Consider the following 23,912-nt stretch of genomic DNA (forward strand, 5'->3'; position numbering starts at 1 on the left):
GTCCTGAGGAATTGCCACAGATCACTAGGACCATTGGGCAAGAAACATGTCGACCAGCACAGATGAGCTTAGCCAAGCTGAATCATAACATCAGCTAGCTGCCATTCTGTTTCCACTTTTTATTCAGGTAGAGAGCCACTCCCAATAAAATTATTTTTGGACCCTCTAACTTGTTTTAATTCACTTTCCTGCACTCACATCTACACCGCTAGGTCCCTCTCACACACACTGCATCATACGGCCAGGAACTGAAGATCTCCGCCAAAGAGCCCCTTTCAGGGTGCCCGTCGGGCATTGCAGCGCCGGCCCGACGAGGAGCAGGTCCATATGATGAAGCATGACACCTAGCTTGCTGGGTGTGTGAGGACCCTAGTTCCGAATAGAGGAATTCCTCTTTCTTACGGTCTCTTCTTTCTCTTCACACCCCCCCATCTGTCTGAGGAACTGCATACTTTTTCTTTTCTATATGACTAACTGGGCATGTATGTTGGACCTCCTTAAATAAAAGCCCTTCAGTCCCTCCTTTGTCTATAAAATATGAGCAATGCACATGTTTTACCTGACATAGATAGGCAGTGTTATGACGGGGTATGTGTGAACTAGGTGTACCCTCATTGCTCCAAAACAATAATCTAGCAATATCCCAACCTAGTCCCTCGTCCATTAAGGAAATAGGCATGTGTGCTAAAATATCCAAGTCCTTTTCAGGCCACAAGTAGTGTCCACCTTAGCAATTGCAAACAATTAACTCTTGGCATATCTACTCACACTCTACGGGGTGGACAAAGCCTGTTGTGATGGTGCGCATTGCATGTCACATCCCATGATGGTGCACACCATATTCACATTGATGAAGACACGTAAGGGCACATATCTATCATACACATATGGAACCACAATGTCTGCCTCAGTGTAGTAGAGTTGCCAATAGGAACTCAGCCCAAAGGCATCAGTCAGCCCCTTCCTGTGGAACAACAATGCATACCAAATTTGGACTCCTCTCATGCTGTGACCACTGTGAGCGTATCGGGCAATGTGAGTAGGGATGTGTGGTGCACTGCACTTAGCATTTAGTCAGATGCAAGGCAAACATTTCAAGGGTGGCATCACTATGAGGCAATACCAGAAGTAACAGCTAGAAAAAGTGGCTATGACACTATCACTACAGGGAGCAATGCAACATCCCCCCTTTTGTGCAGCAGAACAATGTGCCCGCACCAAAATGTTAGCTGTGATAAAACTATAACTTGACAAACTAAGGGAGTCACGAAGGGCATTTCGGAGAAATGAAGTCAGTTTACCTAACTGTACTACTCCTAAATTCCATTTGAGAATACCATAAAATGTAAAGTCATTACTTACTCTCAGATGGCTTTTGTGAATCTGGAACACTGTTCCGTTCACAATTAACACACAAATTTACTAAATCATGCATGGCCCGGAGATTGAGCATCCATGTACAGGAACATATAATTCTAAGGAAGCTGACACACTGGCACTACGCAGCAATTGTGCCAAGGTCTGTGCAATGTAGATGGACTCAGCGCCAGGAGCATCTGATATGCAGGTGTGTGACGGAATCTGTGGTACCCGGCGCATACATCCATCTCCATGATGGATAACAGTAGCTAATTATATATACTCTCAATGCCATGTCCCTAGGTTGTGTTGTAAATGGGCAACAATGTGCTGTCCAACTCTGTGGGTCACATTTAAGATGTAGAACGTCACAAACGACTATCCCTAGACTAGGCCGTAAATCCTACTTGCCACCCTGTCATCCATGCAAGTTCACTGTGCTCACATCTAAGGTATCCTGACACAATACATCCTACTAAATAACATGTCATGAACAGACTTACACATTCCATGGCTGGTCCAGTGATGGTATGAGTTGCATACAAGGTAATAAGCCACACTCCCCAACATCATCCCTAACATAGGTGAAAGCAGAAATCCAACATAGTAAACATTTATTAGAACAGTAAAAATAATGAACTACCCTAAACTAACACTGATCACTAGAACTACTACTAAAATCTAAACTCACTAGAACATTCTTACTTACCTAAACTATCTACCCTAACCAATCCTAAACACGCAACAACATATCTAAGACATCAACCCCCCCCCTCCCAACCTTAAGGCACACCACGAGACAGGACAAAAAAATCTAAGCTATACATAAACTAACTACACATGTAACCTACACAAAGATATATTTTTTTGCTTATATTTTTTTCACAACAAATATATCAACCCCCCACCCAAAGGAAAAGGAAACGTAGCCCCAAATGCTGCACAATAATACATATCTAAAAACTATCTGAAAATTTAACACTAACTATAACCTCCTCTAAAACTACATTACCTAACAATTAAAAGAACTAACCCAACACTACCCGATATCACAAGTAAAACAGTGGGGGAAGGAAGAAGAGAGGGATGGGGTCCAACATGTCGAGGCATCATGGCAATCCAAGGTGTTTTTTAATGTCTGTGATATGTCTGTTCAGCTCTGCCATTTCTCACCTTATCTCTGCCAGAAATACATTGTTGTCATGCAGGATCCTCCTGTCCCTCACTGTGAATGGCACCACCTGATCAGCAGGTGCAGGTGGGACTCTCCCTTGGGGGGATGTGGCCGTAGGGGGATGGGACACCTGTCCAGGCTGGGACCCACCACTGACGCCAGAGGGGCCCGGGATGGCCTGTGTGCCAGTTGCTGAAAGCTCAGGCACCGTCTTCCATGTACCTGCTTTACGTTCCTCCTGGTATCTCTTCTTGCAGTACCCTTTTGCCATCTTCTTGAAATGCTTGGAGTGATCCTTCCTCCCATGAAAAGCATGTTGTTCGGCTGATGTCATGTTGTCTGTAAAATACGAACAATGGGAGTTTTGAGTCCTTTAGATATTGTCAATGTTCTCCATTCAAATCTGTAATACAAGATCACTTCAACATGGAAGCCTACACTCCATCTCAACTATGTAAAGTCGGAGAGTGACCTGGACAATGAAATGTGGAATCCTGGATCGGGTGACTCAATCAATCAATCAAGAAATTTGTATAGCTCGCTACTCACCCGGGGGGTCTCAAGGCGCTTGGGGGGGGGGATGCGGTCCGCTACTGCTCGAACAGCCAGGTCTTGAGTTGCTTCCTGAAGGCGAGGTGGTCCTGGGTGATCCGGAGGTGGATGGGGAGGGAATTCGAGGTCTTGGCTGCCAGGTAGGAGAAGGATCTTCCTCCCATGGTGGCTCTTCGGATGCGTGGGATGGCAGCGAGGGCGTGGCTGGTCGATCGTAGTTGGCGGGTGGGAGTGTAGAAGGTCAGGCGGTTGTTGAGGTACCTGGGGTCCAGGTCATGGAGGGCTTTGTGTGCATGGGTGAGGAGGCAGAACATGATTCTTTTGTTGACGGGGAGCCAGTGCAGGTCTTTCAGGTGTCCGGAGATGTGGCTGTGGAGGGGGATGTCCAGGATGAGTCGTGCGGAGGCGTTCTGGATGCATTGCAGTCTTTTCTGCAGTTTGGCTGTGGTTCCGGTGTAGAGGGTGTTTCCGTAGTCCAGTCGGCTGGTGACAAGTGCCTGGGTGACCGTCTTCCTGGTTTCGGTGGGGATCCATCGGAAGATCTTTCGGAGCATGCGAAGGATGTTGAAACATGAAGACGAGACGGCGTTGACTTGTCTGGTCATTGACAGGGAGGAGTCCAGGATGAAGCCCAGGTTGCGTGCGCGGTCCGTTGGTTTGGGTGCGCTGCCTAGGGCCGGGGGCCACCAGGAGTCATCCCAGGCAGATAGTGATGATCCGAGGATGAGGACTTCCGTCTTGTCTGAGTTCAGTTTCAGGTGGCTGTTCTTCATCCACTCGGCTACTTCTCTCATCCCTTCGTGTAGGTTAGTTCTGGCGGTGGCGGGGTCGTTGGTGAGGGAGAGGATCAGCTGGGTGTCGTCGGCGTAGGAGATGATGTTGAGGCTGTGTTGGCGTGCGATGGCTGCGAGCTGGCTCATGTACACGTTGAAGAGGGTGGGGCTGAGTGATGATCCTTGTGGTACGCCGCAGATGACTACATGCTGGGGAGACTGACATGACAGTACTTGGCATGGGAAATGCACTGTCACAACAAAATGAGACTGACAGTGTCAAATGATGGTGCCATGACATACCCGGACAGAGGGTGACATGTACAAGCAATCGGAAGAGCGAGGTATTAGCCTTCCTTGTGTAGCACCACCCTCATCCTGTCCTTTGACACAGTGCTGCATGATATGTACAATGCCCATGTGCAGTCCTGTGTGCCCCCCAGTAACTGTGTGCAGTTCATCAAGTCAGCTCCAAAACAGGCAGTCTTGCACAAGAGTGCAAGGGTGTCTGTGTGCAGAGGGCTTGTTAATGTTTTGGAAGGTTGCCCTACCTGCACAAGAGCAATCCTGTGACAGCCCTACTCACACTTTCAACTATGCTGCATCATGCAGCACATATGGAAACCTGTTGTGTTTGTGAACGCTGACTTATACATGAGGCGCTGTCCCGCTCTCCACCACTACTACACAATATGTGAGGTGTTGCCACTGAGAGGGAGAAACATCATTGTCTCTAAATTGTCACTCATGCATGTCTTTGTATCCGCTAATCTCACTCCGTAGTAAATCGAAATACGCAGGCCTTTACACCACAAACTGTCACGATGCATTCCCCATTGTAACTGCACTGGAGTCATGATGATTATTGTGTTGTTATGGGTAATGCTTTCTCACAGATACCATTGTAGAACCCTGCATTGCAAAATATATGGCACAGCAATGAAGGCAGAGCTAAGAATGCGTGGTAAATGTGTGCGGAATAATGTCACCAATTGGGACAGATGGATTCGTACACCTGATCCAGAGTCAATCAGGGAATGACCCCAAGGAGACAGCTTGACAACACCATTGCAGTGGCCAAACATGCCAATGAGAATCACAGGGCCATCTTTGCTGTGTGTTTGGGGAATGTGCCTTTGATATCCAATCCAATCCAATGTTTCTTTATTTTGGTCATTCACCAAATAAGAGCAAGCACAAGTATATACAAAAGATTAAAATATTTAACATAGGTTAAAAGAGATAAAATAGAACAGTTCATGCATTTTAAGTTAAAAAACGAGAAAATAAAGTAATCAACAATCAAGACCTTGGTTTTGTATTTTAAGTACATTTCTCCTGACATACCACATGAGATTTAGGAAGCGTGAGACCGCGAAAACTATATGAGAATCTGTGTTATATTTTAGGATTCTAAAGGCTTCAATACAGTGGGTTGTGCCTAAGTTTTTACATAGCCGGACTAACCATCTCTATTTTGCTGTGTGATATCCTCAACAAAAAAAGAACACATGAAGTTCAGACTCATCACGCGTGTTGCAGGTTGGACTTAAATGACCCCCCTCCATTTACATGTGAATGCACGCAGGGGGATGCAGCCATGTCAAAACTGTACATATAATTTCCTGGCTAGTGCCGGGCGGATTGCATCTAGGCATGCCTCCAACCTGCAAGTGTCTTTTACTTCCAAGAAGAGTGAGGTGAGGGATCCATGAGCGGATTCTGTTTGGAGTTTTGTGGATAAGCTGCACCAGTAGCTAGTGGTTAATAACTTGCGTGGTGTTCTCAGGCACGCTGTATCAGTGGTTTCCCATAGTTCTTTCAGTCCTATTTCGCAGAGGCCCTCCCTGATGAATCTAAGCCATGGCAACTTTCCTGAACCGGGAAGTATCCGAATTTCCAATAGCTCTGATTTGTATTCTTGAAGGTCCCATGTAGCCCAAAGGCGCCGCCAAAATAATATTGGCCTGCAGACAATTTCATCAAAAATAGATCTCATCCCTAGGTCCATAAGCAGTGGAGCCAGGGGGGAGCTGATCGGTAGGTTAAGTAGTTGTCTCAGAAATTTGTTCTTGGTGATAACCAGAGGCCTAAGATTGGAGTGCCCCCAGAGTTCAGCCCCATATAGGGCTGCACTCCTGGCCTGGGTTTTATATATCTCCATAACCGGGCTCACTGTTTTTTGGGATGTTTCCCTAAAGAACTTGGCAAGTCCACCTGTGGTTTGTGACATTTTGAGGTTAGATTTGCTAATTTGTGCCCCCCAAGTCATATTCTCTGTGAGAGTTAGTCCCAAATAGTCAAATACGGAGACCTGCTCCAAAGGGCTACCATTCATGTGCGGGTTAGGACGTGTGGATTACTGGGGTTAAACACCATAAATTTGGTTTTGTTGATGTTGATTTCAAGACCCCAAGTCTTGCAAAATTCGCGAAATCCATCTAGGATTCTTTGGCTACCCATTGGTGACTTAGAAAGTAGAAGGGTATCATCTGCGAACATCATGGCAGGGATTCGCCTAAGCGTGATTTTAGGAGCGTCAATATCTTTGCAGGCTCTCAGCGCATCGATCAGACCATTTATGTATATGCAAAACAGGGTGGGGGCAAGCACACATCCCGTCTGACTCCCCTTTTTACAGGGATGGGCTGCGTTAATTCCCCATTTTTCCCGTATCTAATTTGGGCATAGTTTTCATTATGTAACCTTCTCAATACATTTAGTAGGTAAGAAGGAAGTCCCAGATCGCTTAGTACCTTCCATAGAGCGTCTCTGGGTACCAAGTCAAACGCACTCTTCAGGTCAACAAAGACCAGATACAGGCTGCCCCCATCCAACTGGACTGTTTTCCAGTAAAGAAGCTGGAGCCTGAAAATCTGATCTGTTGTTGATGTTTTCTCCCTGAAGCCAGCCTGCATGGGGGTCAAGATATTTTGTTCTTCCAGCCAAGACTACAGATGTTCTAGAAGAACCCTAGCAAAGATTTTTTGTGAGACATTGATCAGACTGATCGGTCTATAGTTTGCTGGTGATAAAGGAGATCCGTTCTTAAATACCAGGATAATCTCGGCACATAGCCAAGTTACAGGAAGAGCCATTCCCATTGAAATGGCATTGAAAATTGCCCAGAAATAAGGGCCCGAAAATTGGGTTCAGCCTGGTAGAGGTCCCGGTAGAGGTCCCCTGGAATCTTGTCCAGACCGGCAGCCTTGCCAGGTACAATTTCATTTAAGGCTTTGAGGACTTCTGACAGGGAAATCTCAGGAATGGCTGTCACCGGCCTTGGGTGGGACGGAGTTGCAAGGTTCTGACTACTCTCTGTGCCAACTAATGGGGCATAGAGGGCTGCAAAATGCTCCCTCCAGCATTCAGCCGCGATGTTAGGCTCAAATGCCACTTGAGTGTTACTACTACCAGTGGTGACAATGTTCAAAATGCTTTCAAATCTTTAGTTTCCAGGGCCGATTTCAGGCTGTCCCACTGTTCAATTTCCCACTGGGATTTGGCAGCTGCAATGGTGGTTTTATAGTGATGTCTGGCTACTATTATTACGATGTTGTTCTTTGTTTTAATGGCCTCTAATAATGCCCTTTTTGCTGCCCGACAGTCCCCATTGAACCAATATTGCCTGGGTGTCCTACCACAACCCCTAGTACACGTTATCCAAAATGTCTCCTCCAGCCTTGTTGTTATGGATTTATTGATCTTGTCAACCTCGTCAAGGGAAGTGGCAAGGTCTCCAGATTTCACAATCTCAGATAAGGCCTCTAAGTTGAGGATGATGGAATCGAATAAGAGAGTCAATTTATCCTGCGATTTTTCCACCCAGGCCCACCTAACATTCCGTCTATTATTAGAGAGGGTCAATCTGTGATCAACACAAGAGGATTTAACTGATTTGTTCCCTATAGGGGGAAGATTAAGTGTGAGGATTAGGGCGTTGTGGTCGCTATCTTGCCGCGGGTAGACGATGAAGTCTTTTGCCAGGGGCCATAGCTTAGTTTCAATAAAGATGTAGTCTAAGATGGAAGAATGACCAGCTCTGTTAAAAGTTTGGTTCCCCGGGGAGTCTGAGCCAAAGCGACCAATACAGGCTCGCAAAGAATACATTAGAGTAAGCGCCTTAATTTGAAGTGCCAGAGGTGTCCAGACCCTAATGGGGGTAATATTGTTCTCGGGGATTGCCCACACCTCGTCCTCCTCAGTTACTAATGGGCCCAATAGGTCTTTCAGTGGTTCAAATTAGCAGTTTACATCACCACCTAGCACTACCAGTGCTTTGTTCGGAAGACTAGCTAACAGGTTATCGAGATGTTCTAAGGTTGCTGACTCCAGGCCAATCCTAACCGCTCTTGAGTAATGAGGGCGATTGTCATTTCTGATTTGAACGTTAGTACGAGGCACAGTATATCTGGGGAGGTATGCGGCACTAGGGCAATCCTACATCCAAGATGACTCCCAATCCACGTGCATAGCCCACCCGATGGCCTACCTCGTCCCTTGTTTACAGTCAATATGTGAAATGTGGCAAAGCCCTTGCGGGTTGGGTTCTCCACTAGCCAGGTTTCCTGGGACATGCAGATGTCACACATTTCTATAAAACCCCCCCAAGTCAGGACAGTCAAGCTTGTTTTTAATTCCAGCCACGTTCCAAGATACAATCTTGAGATCATTTGCTGTACTATTAGTAGCTATATTATTCCCCTGTGTTTTGGTAATTGAGTGGTCTACAATGTCTAGTGGCACTGCATAATCTATGATTTTTACCTGAGACTCATTCGGGGAATCTGGAGTGAGTATGGTGTCTGTCCTCCAAGCTGCATTGCTGGTTTCTTCCCTATTTCCATGTGGATAAATAGAACCATGCTGGTGTATATCAGTACCAGCTTGTGAGTCCTTAGTGATGAAGGAAGCTTTAGATTTACAGGTCATGGTAGAATTTGTGGGAGGTTCAGGGTGAGCTATCTCCCCTGTGCGGGCATTGTCAGTGGTCTTGGGTGGATCAGTTTCACGGTGGCTAAATCACTTTTTCTTAGGGTCCATGGTCCTTACCACCAGGTATTTCCTTATGCAGGGAGGCCGTAGTGCCCACCTCACCATGAGTCAGTCTGCCTCTTCCAGAGCCTCGAATCTGTTCGCTAGAGGTAAGTTGAAAATGTGGGATTGCATTAGGAAATTGATATGCTTGGCTCAAAGATACGCACTGCCACTTCTGTGAAACTGGTATGCAGCATACTTACAAATTCACAGTGCCGAACTGTGTCTGAGCACTTACGGACTGAAAAGCACTGCCTCCTTGTGCATCTTCCGGCACACTTGCACAGTCATCTCAGTCATGGATGTACATGCATTCCATGTCATCTGATAGTCATCAGCAGCCCCACTTACATGTCTCCTCTCCTATCAGTGCATGCTGTAATCCACATGCATGTGCTGTGGTGACAGAACCCATAGACCTAGCGACATATTGACAAGGAAGTGGCGGAGAGAGGCGTTAGCCTTCTTGGCTTAACGCCTTTCTCCGCCACTTTGGAAACGCAAGGCTGCACCATATTATCAAGGATATGGTGCAGACCTGCGTTTCCCCCTGCAATGGCGCTGAGTTTCACAAATTAGTGCCAACACAGGCACTGGTGCACTAGAGTGCAAAGGTTTGTGTGTGCAGGGAAGGTTTGTTTCAGTACAGGAAGGTGCCCCTTCCTGCACATAATCAATCCTAGAATACCATGTTGTAACTTTCATGTGTGCTGCTTTTTGCAGCACACAGGAAAGTTACAATATGAAATATTAACAAATGTTTCTGTATGTACAGGAAGGGCCAACTTCCTGTACATATACAAACCATGTAATTTTGCTTTTTCCATGTGTGCTGCACAAGGCATCTCACATAGAAAAAGCAAAAATAATGAGAAAAAAGCATTCATCCTTGTTTTGCAAAATTAAGACCAGGATTTCACTGGTTTTAAATTGTGCGCTGCCACCTATCAACACCGCCCTTGTTAATAGGTGGCAGCGTCAATGCAATAACTGCAACACCCACTGCATGCCCCTTTCACGCTAAACACAGCATGAAAGGGTGCCTTATTAACAAGTCAATACACGTGAAGTTGATTAACGCTGTGTTAGAACGGGGGGTCTCTAGTTGGCTGCGGTAGGTACCTTAGTCCAAATAGAGACCCTTGCTTCTAAGTCAGGGAAAGGAAGGACACCTTCTCAGATAGCATCAGCTCACCCCATCAGTAGCTTGGCACGGGCAGCCAGGCTTATCTTCAGAGCAAATGTGTTAAATATTTGCAACCACACTCTCAGCAACCTAATGATGACACCACAAATAGACTCCAGATGAGTTTCATAAACAAATGATTATAGGTTTATCAACAAGATATACAATGAGACCACACGATAAGAATCCAACATATGCGTATTTGTAATATTTCACCTTGCCGTTTATTAGGCCAGCAAGCCCTTGTAGGTTCTTGCAGTATTAATGAGCAATTCTCTATGATCCAATGCAGTCCTAATGCAATGCTATGCAGTTCGTAATGCAAGTATCAGGCACTTCGTAATGTCAAAATAATGCAGTTTGTTATGCAACAATCAGGCAGTTCATAATGCCAAAATAATGCAATTCGTAATGCAACAATCAAGCAGTATGCAAAAATAATGCAAAAATAATGCAACAATCAGGCAGTTCGTAATGCAAAAATAATGCAATGCGTAATGCAACAATCAGGCAGTTCGTAATGCAAAAATAATGCAATGCGTAATACAATGATAATGTACTCCGGCACCGATCAAGGTGCTCTGGACTGTCTCTATGCCACTCTTACTGACTCGCAGTCAACGTTTGCCAATATATGCCCCCAACACGGGTATGGTGGAAAACAAAGTGCAGCTCCATACTCCGGCCCCGATACTACCACTCCTCGGCAAGTACGGGCCGCAATACCAGCTTGAGCGGAGGCTCGCGCTGCGAGAATGGGAAAGGCCGAGAGCGTTTCTCTCAGAGCCCGCACCCCACCCCAGGCAGCGACACATGCACGTTCGCTGACCGCTACCTGGGGGGTGTGATCTCACTCTCCTCTCCTCGCAACTTGGGCCTCTGAGGCGACTTCGTTCATTTTGGGCAGTAGAACTCGCCCCCCCCCCACAGGGATGGTTTGAGGTCCATCCTTGGCAAAGGCAGGCTTGGGTCGGCAGCACCGCTCTTCTGGGCCGATGGTCTGGGCCGATGGCAATGATGAAGGTCTCAGGCTGCAACAGGGCACAGCATCGCTGAGCCTCACTTGAGCTCCGGGTGTGCACGGTCACAGGGCAATCCTCACAAAGGTCTCAGGCTGCACGAAGCACATGCACCCAGCGTCGCTGAGACTCACTTGAGTTCCGGGTGCACACGATAACAAGGCAATCCTCAAGAAGGTCTCAGGCTGCACAAAGCACACGCACACAGCTTCGCTGAGACTCACTTGGATTACGGGTGCCCACGATCACAGGGCAATTCTTACGAGGGTCTCAGGCTGCAAAAAGCACACCCACACAGCGTCTCTGAGATTCACTTGGTTTCCGGGTCCACAAGATGACAGGACAATACTCACGAAGGTCTCAGGCTGCACCAAGCACACGCACACAGCGCCGCTAAGACTCACTTGGATTCCAGGTTCGCCCAGGATCACAGGACAATTCTTACTACGGTCTCAGGTTGCAAAAAGCACATGCACACAGCGTCGCTGAGAATCACTGTGTTTCTGGGTGCACACGATCACAGGACAATCCTCAAGAAGGTCTCAGGCTGTACAAAGCACAAACACACAGCGTCGCTGAGACTCAGTTGGATTCCAGGTGCCCACGATCACACAGCAATTCTTACGAGGGTCTCAGGCTGCAAAAAGCACACGCACACAGCGTCGCTGAGACACACCTGGAAACCTTTGTGTTCCTGAGTTTCCACAACAGGGAGCCAGCTCTCCTCGGGCCCTTGGGGATAAGTTACTTCAGGACACAGCAAAGTCCTTTCAAGCACGGGGCACAGCACACAGCAAAGTCCCTTTAGCCTCTCATTGATTAAATCAGCAAACTGCAGGCCAGCCCCAGAACGCACAGCAAGGGTCAGTCCTTTTCTTCAGTCTCTTCAGCTGTTTCTTCCTTGACAGAGGTTCTTGAACAGTTCCATTCATGTTCAGTCTTGATCAGTTCCATTCCAAAGTTCAGGGGCTTCAGCTCTCATATTTACACCCCTCAATGTCTTTGAAGTCTTTGTGTTCAGGGGGGCACTGACCCCTGTCCAAACCAGTTCTGGGTGTCTCCCTGCCAGTGACACCTTTTTCCTTTGATAGTGGGGGTCTAGATCCTCAATGACTCAGCAGGAGATGGAGCCATTGTTTTATGGCAGCCCCCCAGGCCTCTTCACCTCCCTGGGCTACTCCTTCCCCCTACACTCCAGATGCAGGTCAGCCTGTTGCTGTCTCACCTCCTCCCCTGGGTCAAGACATTCCCCAGAGCCTATCACATTCAAATGCAGACAGTAAATCAACAACCAGGCAGAGACACACAGAAATGTTGTAACACAAAAAAAGCCACTTCTAAAAGAGTGGTTTCTAAACACAAAATGCAAAAAACACCTTCACAAAAACATGTGTTATTAAGTTGTGAGTTCAGGCACACTAAACCTCACCTCTCCATCTTAAGCCTATGGGAAGATAGGCTGGAAACATTGCACAACCTTCCTCATACTGTCCCGTTGGCAAGATGGCCTTGCAACAGTGAAACATGAATTTGGTAGTTTTTCACTGTCAGGACATGGTACACACCTTAGTACATGTCCTACCTTTCACATACACTGCACCCTGCCCAGGGGGGTACCCTGGACCTACCATAAGGGTGTCTGATATGCATAAAAAGTAGGCCTGGGTGGTAAATTTCGTTCCGCTCGCTGAATTTGCTATATTTTTACATTTTCACGTTCCACGGAGAGCGCGAAAATGTCAACACTTTCGCAACGTGCCGCGAAACAGAAGTATTTTTCTTGTTCGCGCTTTAAAAATGAGTTCTCGTGCGCGCAGTTGGGACTTACTGGGTCCTTGCATTCGCCGACGACTTTTCCTATCCGTTCGCGACCGCCACAAGATGTTGGATTGCTGGTTGCCGGTCGCGCTATCCTGCGAGAGTTTGAGATCGCGAACTGGAAATAAGCATAGCGAGCAAGATGGCCGTGCCCATTAGCGACCGCATGGGCAAGTTGGAGTTATATTTCCCTGCGAGCACGCAAAAACACATCGCGAACGGGCGGGAAAAGCAATCTCTGCATCTTCACGAAAGTTCCACATGCTCGCGGAGATTTTGCGCAATTTCGCGATAATTTGCGAAAATCAATTTCGCAAATTCCGCCCACCCCTAATTTTGCCCACCCCTAATAAAAAGGGAAGGGTAAGGCCAGGCAAGTGGGTGCACTCGTCAGGACAACATGGCAGTTTAACAAACTGCGCACAGGCACAGCAGTGGCAGGCCTGAGTTCTCTCTTTAGGGCTACTTGTGTGGGTGGCACAATTAGTGCTGCAGGCCAAGTAGTAGCATTTGCATTACTAGCTCTGGCACACATAGTGCACTTTACTAGGGGCTTTACTAGTAAGGCAAACATACCAATCATGTAAAACGAATTATCATTACACATTACACAGTGGCACTTGCACTTTGACACTGATCAGCAGTCGCAAAGTGCCCAAAGCATCCACGTTGGCAACACCATGTCAGATAAAAGGTCTAGGGGGAAGGCAAAAAGTTTAGGGAACTTTAGCCAAAAAGGGCCAAGTCCAACACAACCCCCTCCCAGCCCGAAAGCCAGGGTAGAGCAATCAACTACATTGATTCACTTCCCTGCTTGGGGCGATGGAACACAGACGCAGGCACTCTACTGCAGGGACACCCTCCTGTTCTATGCCTTCCTGACCCCAGAGGGTTCTCTTGGTCATTACTCCCTGGGCCAACTATGCCACTCCATGGGTACTTCCTGGCAGTTGGGGGCCTTCCAGGCGTACTGGTCCCTTGCCAACTCCCACCTAGAGCGGTACCCCCAGAAGACCAATCAGCCAGGATACTGTCTCTAGTTATCCTGCCCTCCAGGTTAGAGGTGGGTTTACCCCAGTCACTTCTAGGGGACCTGGCCTGACTGGCTGGGCACTGTCCCACGGGTTTTCCCATGGGGGAACACCTTCCTCCCTTAACCTTCCATTTAGATTTCTGTGCCTGCCATTTAGGAATGGCACCCACAAACTTCAGGACCACAGGAGCTCTGGTTACAGATGAGCCACACCCTCCTGAAGCTAGATGTTCTTCGCCACACAGCTGGCAATTAGGCGCTAGGCTTCCAACCTGGTGCTCCTTTAAGGAACCCTCCAGTCTCTGGGGTGGGGTGGTGAACCCCTGGGGACGCTGCTCACACTTCATCCCTCTCCTTTGAGACAGGGCACTAGCCCACATGCCTCCCCACTACTCTGGGACCTAACTACTCTACTTCGCTTCTCTTACCTTTCTAATGCCTCTTCAGACCCTTGGACCCATGACCAGGGGTCAGGCTCTTGTGCCAGCTCCCGGGAATCAAAGAGCTTGCACCCTAACAAGGGTTGGCGCAATCCTGGAAAACAATTACTGAGCCTAGGCTCCCTGGGGGTCACATTGAGCAACCCCTTCAAATCATTTGCCATGCTAACCATCACCCAGCACGCTCGTACTCATCCACACTTGGCACTGGCTGTGCGCTGCCACCATACAAACTGGACTTCACCTGTTTAGCCTTAATATCCAGTTCCCTCATGCTTAACTCATGAGCTAAGAGAATCCTCTTCTCTTCCCAGGCGAGAGCGTTCCTGCTCTCCTCTGCTTGCTTTTCACTTTCAATGAGCAGCTTCTTCTCTTCTGCTTGAGCTTCAAGTTTTAAAACCTCCAACTCATGTTCTCTGACACTTTGGTTTTCCTCCAGCTCCACTGGGAAAAAACTCCTCCCTGAACGGTTACTATCAGCCCCTGAGGCTGGTCATTCCACTGACAAATCCTGTGGCCCAAATCCATTCCATGGGTCATCCTCATCCACCTCAACATCACCTGTCTCCTGAGCCTCTTTGGCTTCCCACCAGGCCCTCAAGGCTGTTTGCAGCTCCAGGGATCGGCAACGTTACAACTGTGAGACAAATGCATTCCTCCACCTTCCCTTACTGATTTGTACACAATTCTGACTCCACAATACATCATCAAACTGTGGGCAAGGGACATGTGATACACATCCATACTGCATACTACAACGTTGATCATTTGACCCAGACATCCATGACACCGCACTATGCCTATATATGATGTCCAAACTCACCAGTGGCATGTGGGTCCTCGAAGCTGTCGATGTCCCCCTGGGTGATTGGTGGCTGACCATCTGTGAGACAACAAATTAAATATGTGTTGGTATCAGACGTTAAATCATATGTGTCATATTCCTCATAACAAACATCACCACAACTGAAAATGCTACGTAACTGTAGTGTTGCGTCTCATTTTGACTACATGATTGGGTCCACTTTGACTGCCATTCACACCAGACCTGTGAATGCTGAGTCAGGACAAACTAGACAATAATGTTAGCTAACATGCACATAATAGTTCTGTGACACATCCACAAGGCCCCATTATTACATGTAACATAATGTTATACATACTCTGTGTACAATTGCATTGCTGCAGATCTCACAAGGCAGTTTCATAGATGTTGTTGGTGTATGACAATCTGGAGATGTCCGATTTCCTTTGACCATTTGTTCATATCAAATACATTGTCACACAGTAACTATATACAAGGCCAGCCTAGCGAACGTACCACAATTTATGAGGACAGCACTTTTACACTATCTTTTGGCCAGCACACAGCTTCCATAAACAATGCCTTGAGTTGTTCATGTACAGTCACCCTTCCTGTACACAAACAATCTTTATCCTGCACATAGCTTTTGCGCAAGTGTGCCAGCTTTGGCACTACAGTCCTAAGTGTTGCTCCAGCGCAGTGGGTAACACAAACTAGCACCCTATGCTTGTCAATATGATGCAGCGTTGTGTCTCGGGTGTTCCAACATTAGGCGTGAACGCATTACGTCTCCCACATCACTCAGAAGTGTCACACCCGGCCTAGTTATTTTTCGTTACAGTATTCACAATTAAATGTGGAGTTTGTACTTACCACCGTGTAGGCCACTCATGACTCCCCCACAGTCCAGGACGTCAGCTTCATGGGCCAGCAGATCCTGCCAGCGGTGCTGGTACTGGCGCACAGTATGGTCCACTCCAAAGAACCAAAGCATCTGCACCCACACACGCTCCTACCTCATCTTCCGCACACTTACATTGTATCTTGCAAGGACACAGCCCCCCATCTCCAACATCAAGGGCAAGTAGAATTTGACCATCCACAGGAACCCCCCCAATAACGTCTCAGACATCCTGCCTTCCCTCCCCCCAGCCGGCATCTCCCTGCACACCTGTGAACCCAGTGCAAAACCAATGAACCCTCAATAATATCCCCAACAACAACAAAGAAAGTGAACTACCCCAAGACAAACACCCGACAAGATTGAGGACAGGAGACAAATAAACACATACAAATCTGTACACAAGAATTCACAGACACTATCAAGAGGACACAGGTCACAGCAACACTCTCCAAATTTCAAAACTGCATCACAAACTACAAAACACCTCCAACACTCTCCACAATCACCAGCAATGTGCTCAAAAGAGAAAGTGAAAGTGCAGAACACTACTCCAGTAGACAGGAAGCATGCAGACATCACTTACTGTGTGTTTGCAGGCCGTTTTTGACAAAGCGGTGAAAATCTGCACGCAATAGGCTCATGAATAATATTTTGTATTGTACAATGTGTTGAGCAATGTATTTTTTCATCCAGCGATTGAAAAAAGCATGGCGTTATCGATTTAGCGGTCAGATCTTCACGCTAAGAGCAAGTTCATACACAGATCTACAGTCTTAGAGCAAAATTCATTTCATAGCCCAATAACAACATGAAAATCTTAGCACACAAATGACACCCTAAATATAATATTTCGCCATAGATGACACCCTAAATTGCATTTTTCACCCCAGGTGACACCATAAATTGCATATTTTACAACCAATCAATCAATCAGGGGAATTTTAAGTGTGCTACTCACGAGGTGCTGGGGGGGCCGTGCAGATCTGTTAGCCAAAGAGCCAGGTCTTGAGGGGCTCCATGAAGGTGTTCAGGGAGGGGCCATGTCCGATGTCTGCCGGTAGTTCGTTCCAGGTCTTGGCTGCAATGTGAGAGAAGGATCTTCTGCCTGCTCTGGCTCTGTGGATGCGAGGGGTTTCGGCCAGTGAGAGATTTGAAAATTTCTGTTTTTCTTTTGGGTACGTGGAAGTTGATTCTGTTATTGAGGTATTTGTGTCCATTGTTGTGTAAGCATTTGTAGGTGTGAGTGAGGATGTTGAAGCTGACTATTTTCTCCACTGTGAGCCAGTGGAGTCTTCGTAGGTGTTGGCTGATGTGTTCGTGCCAGGGGATGACGAGGACGAGTCTGGCGGTGGTGTTCTGTATAGTCTGCAGTTTGCAGAGTATGGACTTGTTGATGCTGGCATAGAGTGCTTTTCCGTAGTACAGTCTGCTGGTGATGAGTGCATGGGTGACTGTCTTCCTTGACTCAGGGGGATCCATTTGAAGGAATTGCAGAGGATGCAATGTGTGTTGAAGCAGCTGTAGGTGACGGTGTTGATCTGTTGGTTCATGTTGAGTGATGAGTCGAGTATGATGTGGAGGTTTTTGGCATGGTCTGCAGGGGGAGGTCTTCTGGGAGCCGTCAGCCACCAGGTGTTGTCCCACGCTGAAGGGGTGGTTCCAAGGACAAGGTCTTCTGTCTTTTCTGGGTTGAACTTCAGGCAGCTGTTGGTCATCCAAAGTTGCATTCCTTTCTGGAAGTAGATTATGGTGGTGGTGGGGTCTTTGGTGAGATAGAGGATGAGCTGGGTGTCATCAGCGTAGGATAGGATGTTGAGGCCATGTTGTTGGAAGATGACTGCAAGGTTGGCCATGTAGATGTTTGAAGAGGGTTGGGCTCAGTGATGACCCCTGTGGGACTCTGCAGGTGATTTTCATGGAATCGGAGATGAAGGGTGGCAGTCTGATCCTTTGCCTTTTTACGGTGAGGAATGATCGGATCCATTCCAGGGCTGTACTTTGGATGCCTGCATCATGTAGTCTGGTGACTAGTGTGCGGTGGGAGACGTTGTTGAAGGCTGCTGAAAGGTCGAGTAGGATGAGGTCTGTGTAGTGTCCTTGGTCCAGGTGGGTGTGGATGTTGTCTGTGGTGGCAAGTAGAGTGGTCTAAGTGCTGTGGTTGCTTCAGAATCTAGATTGTGACGGGTCGAGGATGGCGTTCTCTTTGATGAATCGTGTCAGTTCCCTGTTGACTGTTTTCTCTGCTACTTTGGCTGCGAAGGTGAGAAGCGCGATGGGCCGATAGGTAATGAGGTCGATGGGGTCAGCTGTGTGCTTCTTAAGCAGGGGCCTGACTTCTGCATGCTTCCAGTCATCTGTGAAGGTGCCTGTTTTGAAGGTGGTGTTGATGTTGCGTTGTAGTTCATGTGCGATGGCAGACGTGGCTCTGTGGTAGATGTGAGAGGGCCAGGGCTCTGTGTGGGCCCCCAGGTGGATGCCTTTCATGGTGGAGGCGGTGTCTTCATCTGTGCCTGGTGTCCAGTTGGAGATGGTGGGCTGATTGGTGTCTCAGGGGGGCGGGTGGGCTGGCTGATGCGTCCAGTGTGTGGTCCACAAAATTGTCGTAGAGATTTATGATCTTGAGTTGGAAGAAGATTCCAAGCTTATTGCAGATGACACCCTAAAAAGCATCTTTTACCCCATTCCACACCCAGTTTTCATCTTTTACCCCATTTCACGCCCATTTTTCATCTTTTACCCCATTCCACATCCATTTTTCATCTTCTACCCCATTTCACGCCCATTGTTCATCTTTTACCCCATTCCACACAGCATTTTTCATCTTTTACACCATTTCACGCCCATTTTTCATCTTTTACCCCACTTCACACCCTAAATTTCATTATTTAACACAACGGACACCTTCAAATAAGTCATTTACCACAAACAACACCCTACAATTATGAATTTAGCACAGAAAACAACCTATAATTCATGATTTACACAAAAGGACACGCAAAATATTTGAATTTACACCATGAAAACTCTACGTTTACACAATTGACACACTGAAAAGCATCTCTGTACTGAGAAGACATTCCCACCATGAATTGACTGTTGTGATATTAGTTGCACTTATTGTGCAACCTACACTTTTCAGAGTGATGTACTTATGCAAGAGAGAACATGCACACAGGGTATGTGTGTTGTATTTTTTATTGGCACAAACCGTGATTTTGGTCATTTTGCACTGATATACATTTGATGAGGACTGTCACAATGTGATATGCTCAGTTGAAGAAATTGTTTATTATTCGGTTCCTTCAAGCAGTTCCTGCTGCATTAACTGTGGGGTGTGCTCAACCTGCCTCATCTTCATCATCATCCTGGTCATCGTCCGGTGCAGCAGGCACTTGGATCAATGGGGCATTGGTGTGCACACATATATTGTGCAATACACAACATGCTATGAAGATTTTGTTCACCATTTCGGGGCTAAACAGCAGTCTGCCACCTGTGACATCCAGGCAACGGAAACGTGACTTATGTGGGTTCCACAATGGACCACGTGGGTCTATGGGCCGCATTATACTGCCTCTGGGCCTGGTTGGTGGGGTTTCAGAGGGGCGTCATCATCCACGGGCAGCGTGCATATCCTTGATCACCTGTCACATGTGATGGAAAGATGTGTCCATTATTGGTTATGCATGTGGTGTTGGTAGTGTTGATAGTTTTGTGGTGTGTGATTTGTGCTATTTTGGATTTCATGTTAGCCATGTGTCGCTTCTGACTATTTACCAGCATCAATGCTGATTACATTACCTTACAGTTGATCCTCCCTCCCTCGAGCCGATTTGATTGTGTTCACTGTGCGGTTGCATTATTGGCAGTCCTACTGTGCAAGAATGTTAAGGCCATCTGCTCATATCCGCAGGCCTAACACAAACACCAGCAGGCACCCCGGCTCTTCTACCATCTAGCGATAGCACTCATCCAACCTCCTCGCAGTCAATGCCATGACAACGTTTAACTGCCAATAGGCCTCACCAGACACGGCTAACGTTCAGTTTAGCTGCTGCCGCTGCCGCCAGGCCTGCCTGAGTTCTTTTATCTTTTGATGCTACCTCACTTTCCTTTGTTTATGTTATAAAATAAAATTGTTTATTCTCTCACTGGAAATTAAATTACACAGTCTCTATTATAATTCTGTGTTGAATTACTCTACTTATCTGTGTTGTAAGTGACCACTGTTCCTTTGGCCTTACTAAATTCACAAATGATATTGGGAAAGTAGGAATAATATCTAACTCCTCTGATGTTTGTGTTTCTGAGACTAATGTGAGCACTCCTCAGTCTCCTATTCCAACACCACAACATCCATTGAAAGCATAACACTCATTGGAGGTAGGAGATGTACAGTTCCCCAGTTACAGAACAACAAATTACCTCCTGGCCAGTTTTACTATTTGTCCAGGACTGTACATCATGTTACCTTATTTGTAGATTTGCTCTACTGTTCTTATCATATAGCATCCTTATTTGCTAATCAGAATTTGTTCCACACCACATTTCTTATGATACATATGTAATTGAGAACTACATGTTCCTGCTACATGCATTGTTATTCACTACAATTCGGTTTTTCACCTTTGTGATGAACCAATGTAAGTGTACTTATCACATGATTAAATGTGTGATTCTGAACAAGCTATATATTAAATATTATTTCCATACTGTTACCTGAATTGTACTGTGTAATCTCAAAAGTCTCAAAACATTATTTTAAAAAGTCATGAACATTAATATTTAAGCCATAACCTGACGTTAAAAAAGTAAATATTGCATGCATGGAACAGGTGAATGTTGATATAGTTTTAATGAATTTTTTGCGTGATTTGCAAAACGGCCTCTCTGCCAGCGTTAGGTTTGGCCCCAATGGGGAATGAACTGAGCACTTTAAACTTCAACGAGGGGTACGGCAGGGTTGCATTTTAGCTCCTTTTTTATTTATATTTTATATCAACAGCTTAGAGCAAATCCTGACTGTCACAGGTGTTGATGTCCCCAGAGTAGGTGGCCGTCCCAATCCTGTCATACTATATGCGGACAACACAGTACTAATGGACCGTACTGCTAAAAGCCTGAACAAGCTTCTTTCTCTTCTTATAAATTTTATGAATAGCCTTGACCTATCCACTAATTTTTCTAAATCACATGTCATGAATTTTGGCCCATCAAAAACAAAAACAATGAAATATGTAATCGAAGGGCAACACATTAGAAGGGTGGATAAGTTCAACTGGATTCTGAGTTCAATTGACACTCGCTCATTAATCAAAATGTTTCTTCTTTTAGCAGGGCGATATTTGGTGTCAGGGATTTTTTCCACTGATTGGGGTGCACTCACCTGCGATCGGTGCTGGAGATTTACAGGTCTAAATGTATCCCCTTAGTGTGTTATGGCAGGGGAATCTTGGGATGCGGCCAGGTTGCTCCACTCCTAGTCGCAGAAAATACATTTTTAAGGAGTTCCCTGGGCGTGTGCCAAAGCGCACCTTGTGAAGTTGTACACATAGAACTAGGTATGGATTACTTAGATGATCGGCTTCGCCTTAATCCATTAAAACTTTGGAACTCAATCTGGACAAAGGAGGATTTGGGTTTTAGTAGACTGATCTTGCAAGACAGCTTACAATTTGACAAGCCCCTACAGATCCCATGGCTGGCATATTGCGGGCTATAGGGAGGCCGGATATGTTTGTTAACACCACAAGCATAACTCGCGCAGATGGAAAATGGGTTGAATCTGCACTTCTGGACAAGCTCAGGACAGAGCGGAAAGATGTTTCTCTAACAAAACATTCTATGCGACATGCACTGTGGTGAAAACAGTTAGTAATATTGAACCATATCTGACCTGGGATATATCTCTCCATCAACACCGATTGTTGACCTATTTTAGGTGAAATTTATTTCACCGTCTGGACCCTTTTAACCGGGGTTGTTTTAAACACTCAGATCTGCCCCCCTGCAACTGCGATAATACTTTGATCAATGACACATTACATGTGGTTATGTTCTGCCTAAAATATAGTTATCTGCATCACAATTTTTTATGCCCAATTTTATTACCACTCAATTTGAACCAAGTTAGGCCAGCCGTACTTTTCTTACAGCTGCCAAATTCACCTTTTACCTGCTTTTTTCTTGTACACTTTCTGGTGGTAGTTTTAAAATATGAATGACTATAATACTGATATTCTGTAGGTTGTTTTTGAATGATCTGTCTTTTGTGATTTTATCTATAAAATCGAATAAATATTATGATGATGATGATGGCATGCAGTTTCTGATTGTGCAACTGAAACAACAACATCCATTGAAATGGAAGTTTGACCAGTTTGTAGTACCTCTTGTTCCACTTTAAACCGCTTTGCATACTTCATTCGATGAGAGCCAGTGAACAAGAGCATTCATGCTCGAAACGCATTTGGCAGTCACACAACAGGAATTGGAGGGCTGGCTGAAGGGTCTGCTACCGGTGGCTGTGTGCGTAACCCCGTCATAGTGCGACATCCTCATTTGGGGCAACCTGTGTTTTTGTGTAGAGCGGCAGCCTAGCCGCGAGGATGTCCCGCCGCCATCTCTGCGGTTCCAAGGCGTTCAATATGCTGAGCGCTGTTAGGAGTGAAGGGGGCCTAGCTGCTGGATTGACATTGGCGAGCTTGGAAGCGGCCCTTTCTTTTCGTGTGCCCACTTGGGTAAGACATTTGAGTGAACTCTTCAATTTGCAAAGTGGTACCCAACCGGGTTTTGGATGGAACTCTGTCAAATACTATGGGCGCGTCTACATTGACCAGCATGCCCGGTTCTGCCACGCCCACATGGGCGGGACTATGAATTTAAATAAATTAGTGTTCCACTTTAAACCGCTTTGCATACTTCATTTGATGAGAGCCAGTGAACAAGATCTTTCATGCTCGAAACGCGTTTGGCAGTCACACAACAGGAATTGGAGGGCTGGCTGAAGGGTCTGCTACCAGTGGCTGTGTGCGTTACCCCGTCATAGTGCGACATCCTCATTTGGGGCAACCTGTGTTTATATATATATATATATATATATATATATATATATATATATATATATATATATATATATATATATATATATTCACTGAAAAAACCATAGGTTTCACAAACGTTATAGTTAGGAAATAGCATTTAAAAAACCTTACAAATTCACTGAAAAAATCATAGGTTTCACACATGTTATAGTTAGCTGGACATTTCACTCGTAAAAAACCAATGAAATTCCTCCGTTATAATTAGTTCAGCTAACTATAACTCGCGCGCCCGCAATCCACTGCTGATGACATCACATATTACATCACTCATGACATGGTCAGTGACATCACTCATGACATCACTGATGACATCTCAAATGACATCACTGATGACATCACTGATGACATCATCCAGTGAATGTGTGTTTCTGAACAATTTTAATATGTTTCTTTTTTATAGGGAAAGGCCTGTTGAAGAATGAGTGGGTGTATAAGTGTATGAATGGATGATTTTCTAGGTGCGTAACTGACTCTGTAAGTGAGTTATTAAATGTATCTTATTGCAGACTAGTGACTAAACTGTGTGAATGTCTGTCTGTGTCTGTTGTTGGTGTATAAGTGGCTGCATGGTTTTGTGAATAGCTATATGAGTGTCTATATGGGTTATTGATTGGTTGTCTGAGTATCTGTATGGGTGCCTGAGTGTTTGTGTGGGTAGGGTGTGTGTGACTCTATGCATAAATGTGTGAGTGGGTGATTCTATGGGTGC

At 46.1% G+C, this 23,912-nt stretch overlaps 1 protein-coding gene across 1 annotated transcript in view; it reads right to left on the reverse strand.

The window, feature by feature from the left end:
• Nucleotides 1–771: 771 nt before the first annotated feature.
• Nucleotides 772–23,912, reverse strand: part of LOC146805763 (uncharacterized) — an 80,263-nt gene continuing 57,122 nt past the window's right edge. The window contains exons 3-5 of the mRNA XM_085623819.1: nucleotides 15,215–15,274; nucleotides 2,533–2,872; nucleotides 772–964 (exon numbers count right to left, since the gene is read on the reverse strand). Coding sequence (XP_085479945.1) covers nucleotides 772–964; nucleotides 2,533–2,872; nucleotides 15,215–15,274 — 593 coding nt within the window. The remainder of the gene's footprint in view (nucleotides 965–2,532; nucleotides 2,873–15,214; nucleotides 15,275–23,912) is intronic.

This window comes from Triturus cristatus, chromosome 8 (assembly GCF_964204655.1).
Source record: "Triturus cristatus chromosome 8, aTriCri1.1, whole genome shotgun sequence".
Lineage (NCBI taxonomy): Eukaryota > Metazoa > Chordata > Amphibia > Caudata > Salamandridae > Triturus > Triturus cristatus.